The 7495-nt window shown below is 59.1% G+C and overlaps 2 protein-coding genes across 2 annotated transcripts; one reads left to right on the top strand and one right to left on the bottom strand.

The window, feature by feature from the left end:
- Positions 1-270: 270 nt before the first annotated feature.
- HRG_06528 (DNA polymerase ligase (LigD) domain-containing protein) lies at positions 271-1725 on the top strand (the record flags this gene model as incomplete). Its single annotated transcript, XM_044864999.1, has 3 exons — positions 271-768; positions 868-1433; positions 1632-1725. The coding sequence occupies 3 exons, from the start codon at positions 271-273 to the stop codon at positions 1723-1725; spliced, it is 1158 nt and encodes a 385-aa protein (XP_044719939.1).
- Positions 1726-2173: 448 nt separating this feature from the next.
- HRG_06527 (putative WD repeat-containing protein C26H5.03) lies at positions 2174-4472 on the bottom strand (the record flags this gene model as incomplete). The annotated part of the gene is made up of 6 exons (XM_044864998.1): positions 2174-2400; positions 2451-2689; positions 2756-2791; positions 2864-3866; positions 3945-4178; positions 4250-4472. 6 exons carry the CDS (start codon positions 4470-4472, stop codon positions 2174-2176), a joined length of 1962 nt encoding a protein of 653 aa, XP_044719938.1.
- Positions 4473-7495: the final 3023 nt, after the last annotated feature.

Here is a 7495-nt window from a genome sequence, read left to right as displayed (position 1 = left end):
GAATCACCCAGGGCTTGCAGATTCCGTTGGCAGTTGTCGATGGGGATGCAGGGAAGCAACGCGGTATGTCTCCGGCCTCCCTCCCCCCGAAGCCGGCGCCCGTCACCGTCGACAGTCAGCAGCTTCCTAACCAACTCCATTCCATCAACACCCTCACAGCCTTGAAGGGAAAAAAGAAAAAGGAAGTCCCCATGGCTTTCGCTGCATGACGGCGGCAGAGCCAAACACGTTGGTCTCCATAGCCTTGTTCCCGAGTAACAGGCACCAACCATGACAGCGCCCCCCCCAAAGCGCCCTCGCAGCCCCGGCCTCATCCCCAATCCCCTGGTCAAGAAGCGCAACCTCCAATGGACCCTGCGCTCTCCCGCCGCCAACGACAAGGACAACGACCACCACGCCTCGTCATCGCCGTCTCCGCCGCCGCCGCCTCCCCCTACCACCGCCGCCATCGAGTCCGGCGCAGTCCTCGTCACGGACCACCTCGCCCACTTCACCCTGCACCTCTCGGCCCGCGTCCTCGTCGCGTCCTCGTCCCTCTCCGTGCCCTCCTACGCCGCTCTGTACCGCTCCAACGCAGGGAGCCCGCTCGGCGCCCACTTTGTCGTCCACCAGCACGACCACCCCGTCGCCGGCACCCACTATGACTTGCGCCTGCAGATCAACGAGACGAGCAGTGTCAGCTGGGCTGTCATGTACGGCCTGCCCGGTGATCCCAACAGCAAGAGGCTCAACCGCAACGCCACAGAGACGAGGATTCATTCCTTGTGGGTGAGCAGCCTGTTTCTCTTCCTGCCCCTGTTTCCTGCCCCTGTTTCCTATCCCATACAGTGTACACCGTCGTTGACCACATCTCTTTTATCCCCGCAGAATCACCTCATCGAAACGGCCTCGCCAGAAACAGGCTCCCTGCTCATCTGGGACACGGGCACATACTCCATCCTCCCCCGCCGGAGCAAGCACGCACCCCGCCAAGACCCCTCCTCACCACCCACCTCGCCACCCTCGTCGGCCGCCCCCTCCCCGTCTACACAGCAGGCTCTCCTCGAAAAGGCCTTTCACAGCCGCAAGATTCGGCTCCGGCTGCACGGCTCCAAACTCCCTGACCCCTACGTGCTCAATCTGCGGCTCACCAAGGCCGAGGACGCGTCCGGCCGCTCGAGAAGTCTGCGTTGCCCGAGAACGCGGAGACGAAGGCCTCGCGCCGAGCATGCGCAGCCCGAGACTAGCAGCTCCGACGACGATGACCATGCTGACGATGAGGATGAGGAAGACGACAAGCATATTGTTGTCCCGCCGGGCCAAGAAGCTGACCCTACTGGCAATGTCTCCGCCCTGGACCGCGAGCTGAGGGAGCTCGAGGATGACCAGGTCCGCCGCACTAACGCCTACCCCGGAGCCGTCAACACCATCGGCAGCATCCATCAACGCAGGTGGTACCTCTCTCTCGACCGGCCCGCATGCGGCTTTAAAGCGACTAGACACCGTGGCCGGCTCACTTGGGAACTGCCAGACAAACAAAGCATCCCCGACAGCTCCAGCCACGACCCCGCGGCCGACAACGGAGACACATGCCAAGATACCTCTCGCCTCTCTTTCCCATTCTACGTCCGCGGACCGGACCACGAAATCAGCGTCGTGACTGGCCGGCGCGGTGAGGACGTCCTTCGAGACGAACAAGTCACCTCTTTCGTTCGCCGCCAGGGCTGGGCTCCCGTACTAAACTAAGCCTCTGTACTTCTCATATCGACTTCATGTGCGGTAAGCGTAGCAACAAATCATCGATTGTGAGGGAATGATAGACCTCCCGACTGCTCTGCCAGCCATGTGCCTGATAAACAGTCCTTCTGGCAGCCTTTGTAGAAACGTCTGCGACACATGCGAAGCCACTCCGTCCTCGACGTTTGATACGCCGTGCCAAGTCCAGTGATCCACTTGCTTTCTGTACATAACTCGCAAACGCCATCCCATGCGCGTCGTAATGTGCTCTCCGCTATCATTGTATAGCAAGCCGCTCATTGCGTTTTGTTCCCAATATACTCCGCCGAACGCGTCCTTCGTCATAGAGATGCCCTTCTTTCATATCCCGAGTCGTCCAAGTTATACCTGCTTTCTCTCAACGGGAGTTGGCGCCACCCGTCTCTTCTTCGGCTCCCTCCCCTCTTCCTTCTCACTTTCACTCGCATCCCTCTTCGTCCCCGCGACGCTGCCGCCCGAGCTCCGAGGCGTTTCTGGCGGAGTCGTCATGGGAACCCCGCCGGCTTTGCCCCCGCCAGCGGCTGTCAGCGTCGGCATGTTGCCAACGATGAGAGACGGATTGCTCACAACCCCAGTCGACGGATGCAGCGAGGACTGCGTGGCCACGGATGATGCCGAGTTCGAACGAGTCGGAGACGACGGGCGCTGCGGGGCGGGTGGCGCCGAAGCAGGCGGCGATGGGGCCGTGAACGAACTGTTCGAGTTGCGGTGCTGGTGATATGCACCGTTGGGGAAGGGGGACAGAGGCGCGAAGCTCGTGGTTGGGGTGGGAGTGTTCTGATTCGGCGTTGCAGTCGACGAAGTTGCTCCTGCATGGGCTTTCGGTGGCCCTGTTTCTCCCTTGTAAATCTCCCCAAGCTCGCCGGGGGCAAACGAGAGAGTGGAGCAAAATCCGTCCGAGGACGAAATCACCAACGTGAGCCCATCGCTTGACCTGCCATGGCGTTAGCCTCCGACTATGAGACAATAAGAAAGGGAGGCGATAGAGTGGTCAACGTACCACGCAAGGTCGGTAAATGTGGCGCAGTGCAAGTTGCTAACAATGCAAAGCGGCGTCTTTTGCTGCGTGTCGTAAAGAAGTACGGCGTCTTGCGTGGCCACGGCATACACCATCCGATAGGGCAATGAAAAGGCCGACTTGAGCCCCGGAGTAGACGCATCCGAGTCGGCATTGACGGGCTTCGCTGAGCCTGCTGCATGGTCCAGCACGGTGCTGGGCGGAGGAGGAGGATCCATTACCGAGGTAGCCAGGGATGATTTGGAGACGGGGTCCGGAAGAGACGGGAGAGGCTCTTCCGCCGACGAGGTGTCGATGGTGATGTGCCTGGTAGAGGGCGTGGAGTGACGGAGAGTATAGTAGACGGGCGAGCACTTGACCACGACCGATGGCTTCTTGTGCCCCGGCAAGTGCGCGATGGGCGGCTTGTTGATGCCGCCCCGGGTGTAAATGTACACGGTATTGATGACTTCGTATGTCGCCTTGGCCCCCTCCTTGTCCGCTTGGTGCTGGGTTTGGTACTGGCCCGACGGGGTCAAGAGCAGGCTACCATCCGGCGTAAACGTGAGGCGACGGAAGAAGGAAGTGAGTGTCTCGTTGGCATAGAGACTGGCGTTCTTTACACCCATGCCGAGGCTCGCCGAGATGGAGGGAGGCTTCGGCGATGCCTCCATCGGCATGACTGCCGGGAGCGGCATGGACGGCGCGGGCGAGGCGGAGCGACGGGACGAGAACGAGGATCGTCGGCTGTGGCTGACAACACTGGGCGGGTTCATCGGGACGGCGAACGAAGTCGGGGTCCCGGGCGCCGAGGCAGACGGGGACCCTATGGAGGTGCTCGAGTCGACAACGGACAGCTGGGTCCGATGGCCAAAGTCGGGAGGGGCAGGGCTGCTCGAGGAGATGCGTCGAGGAGGGAGGTCTGCTTTGATATGGCTGGCCAGCCTGGGTGGCTTGTCATCCTGGTTGAACGTGTACTGGCCGTCTTTGGTCTTGAGGGAGTAGATGTGGACCGATCGATCGGAGGACTGAGTAGCAATGTACTCGTTTGAAGGATCCCAGGTCACGCCTTGGACGTAGTGGCTGTGCTCGGCGATTTGACGAACGAGGGTGCCTAGTGCGACTGCGTTAGTTCATGGCTGGGAGAGTCGTTGGAGCTAGAGCTCGGGCGATGGGGCCTGTAGTTGCTGACCGGTTTGGGCGTTGTAGATTCGAGCAATGTTGTCCATGCTGCCGATAATGAAGTGAACGGCGTCGGGGGACCAGGCCAGGTCATATATCTCGGCACCGCTGGAGCGGCACATGTGCTTAGCTCTCCACGATTCCTTGTCGTCTTGTCCATCGGATCCAAAGTTGGACGAAGGCAGGTCGCTGGGCACCCAGAGAATGACATTGCCATCGTCACCAGCGGAGGCAAGAGTTTCACCTAGGCTCGCATCAGCGCACGATGCCATACAGAGCGTGGGGTGACGGAGATGGACGGGGGCTGAGACGTACCCTTGGGGGCCCAGCGGACAACGTTGACGGCCTGGTTGTGCTTGGAGAGGGTAGAGAGATACTCGACCTTGCGTTCCAAGCCGACGGATTCGACCTTCCAGATGCGAACGTGGTTATCACCACCAGCCGTGGCTAGGCGGCCCTTTGCCGAGGGTTCGAAGTGGGCAGAGTAGACGGGGGCGTTCTGGTCATGCCAATTGATGATGAGGGGCGTGGCCTTCATCGTGACGAAGGCTCGGGACTAGGGAGGTCGTTTTTCGAGCTGCATGTGGAGTTGAGGGTGGGATGGCTGCGGCGGCGGCGGTCGTCTGAAGGGAGCGGAAACGGCTGCTCTGAGGGCCCGTCACGGCCGGGTGAGGCGACGACGATGGTGTCGAGCTGTGCGGCAGTCGGCGGAAGCGATTGCAGTGGCGGGTGTAAGGAAAATGCTGGAAGAGTGTTGAACGAGGAAAGACGGAGGATGGGGTTGGGGTGAGGAGGCAGAGGGGGGGGGAGGTGGTTGCGGTTTGCGGTTGTAGTTGTGAATGCTTTGGGGGGCTCTAATTTGGGTGATAGGCAAGGCGCTGGCGCTGCTGCTGCAAGGGTGCGAATCCTGCTACACACGGCGGTGGTCTCTGAGCTGCACCCTGATTGGCCAGCTGGACTGGCGCGCGGGCGACGGCGGGAGAGAAACGCCACCAACAGGCGGACGAGAGCGCCTTAGTAACTTGATGAATGGTTAGATTGGTGGTGAGGCAAACGAGGTGGAGAGCTAGTGTGGACCATGTGGATGGATGGATGCATCACAGGTGAGGTATAATACTGCAGGCCGAACCTTGGTAGGACCGTCGTCTTTTGCCTACATGAGCGCTCATACATACAACATGTACGGATGTATGTGAGTTGCGACATGCACAATACAGCCATGTTGCAGCATGCATGTCAGGAATGCATACAAGACACGGCTGCGGCAGAGAGATTCACGATGGAGAGCGGGCACCCACTCGGGATGGACCTTAGCAGGAGGCGGCGCAGTCATGGGGCCCTACGCACGAGCAGCTCCACGAGACAACGGGCGCGCGGCTGGCCAACAAGGCTCGTACACGCATTGGAGGCGGCAGAGCCATGGGATTGAAGAATGATCATGGCGCTGATGACACGGTCTAGTGTTTATCTCGTGCACTCGTGCACTCTTCCCTTCTTGGTATTCGTCCTGCTGACAGCCGCCGGGCAAGACAAGTGCGTCTCCCAGTCAATCGCATACCTGATCCTTGTGGCTCCTCGAGCCTCGATGAATGTGTCATGATTTGGGTTGGCAGAGTCTCGCCATCGTATCCGTACGAGCCGCCCGAGCCCCGAGGGGTCCCAGAACGATGGGCCTCTTGATCCATTAACCAATACGGTAGGTAATGCGGGAATTGTACTGTACCTGGCCCGGGAGTGCACTCAGCCTAGAGTAAATTTGTACCGTATTGTCTGGCCAAGTCGGCAGAAGAAAGAATTGCTGTTTCAACGCATCGGGGGGCAATGCCGTGGATCTACCTGCTCTACTCCCTAGTATTCTCCACAAAGTCGGACGGGGCTGGGGGCCTAGGGTACCGAGGACCTACCTACCTATCTATTCAGCTCCCTTGGCCCTGTTGGCTTCCTCGAATTCGAAATAGCCGCCGCCGCCCGTTTCTTTGCCGCCGTCGGCCTGCTTTGCTCATCAACGGCTAGTTGGCTCCGCACCCAGACTCAAGATGGGACGGGACTGTCATCACAGTTCCTGATGATGAGAAACGTCTTGTTCCGTGCGTGCCATGCTCGGGACCTGAGCCGCGAAACAGTCTCATCGGGGAGCGGCAAATGAAGAGGCAGAGGTGGTGGAAATACGGTGTACAATATAATTACTGTACGGTAGTCTGTACCAGCCTACTACGGTAGGTAGGCACCTACGGTTATGCGACACCCTGAGCCGCACGTGATTCCTCAGCCGATGTTTTGCAGCCTGGCCCAATTTCCCTCAATTCCATTGCACCAGATGTCTGGAGGACAGGGGCCCCGTGCAGGCCAGCTGGATGCTGCAAGGATGGATGCCAGACTGGATTCCGTTCCCCAGCCACGGTCAGCGATAAAGTCGGAAACAGGCACATTAGGCGAGCTGCAAAATCCATTGTGGCAGGCTGCAGCATGGGGTTTTGGACTGCGAAGCGGATTACCGTGACAGAGGCAGCAGTATACTGTCTGTACCACGCTACGACATACTTCGTGCTTGGTGAAGTTTCTTGGTAGATGAGAGTACCAGCCATGGCGTGGCGTTCTCAATGGGCTATCCCTGAAAGTAGCCGGCTTGGACAAGCCTGACTGGCAGACTTCATGTCCAGGCCACGGGGCGCCCGCTCCTTGACAAAGATTTGCCTTGAATGTCCCGACACGGCCGCCTGGTGTGTGACTCTTAAGACCCCGCCATGAGCCGCCAATGCGACCCGAGTCACCCATGGCTTGCCGTTGGTTGAGTGGACAAAGGCAAGAAGGGTCTGTCTCTTGCACAGTTGGCCCATTCCCCTCCCTCCCATCCTCCTTCGGAATCTATGAGCCGGCCGCTGACTCCTCTCAGCCCTCCCGTACGATGGGCCAACGGCTGGACCAAAGCGGATTTTCTGGACCAAGCACAGACGGAGCCAATCCCCGTGCATGTCAGTCACTACGGTGCTGACAGTGCCATGAATGGCTGCTTTGCTCCGGGATGACTCACGGATCCTCCCATTCCCCGTTAGACGCATCTCAAAAAGGTTCGTTTCTTCGGCGGGACTGAAGCAAGCATTGGCCAGTCTCAAGATCTCGACGCGCCAAGAACAGAGTTTACGCAGAGTAGCCCGTCTGAGAACCGTCTTGCTGAATTCCAGCCAACAGGATCGCCTGCAGTTTCATCCCAGTCTCAGCCTCTCTCTCTGTGCGCGTACGTACGGATACAGTACATGCGAAATATAAGATGCCATTTGTCCATTGCCCCAAAAACGTCGCTCCAGGTAATTAACGGCATGAGAAAGCGGGCGACAAGGTGGAGGGAACGAGGGGTCTTCGCCCTCACCCAATCTGATGGATCGTCTCATGTACTGTACCTCAGCAAGACTGACGGAGCTTCCTTGACCACGCCTTGCCGGCGGCAAATCTCGAGGGAGCCGAGATGCCCTGCGCTTCTCCCTTTTGGGCTCATTCGTTTCTTCATCTCGACGACGCTGACTCGTCTGTGCGAATGCCCATCCACCCATATTCATACAACAC

Source organism: Hirsutella rhossiliensis, assembly GCF_020360975.1.
Source record: "Hirsutella rhossiliensis strain HR02 chromosome Unknown scaffold00006, whole genome shotgun sequence".
Lineage (NCBI taxonomy): Eukaryota > Fungi > Ascomycota > Sordariomycetes > Hypocreales > Ophiocordycipitaceae > Hirsutella > Hirsutella rhossiliensis.
Note: the sequence above shows the minus strand (reverse complement) of the source record. Positions and strands in the feature narration are given on the sequence as shown.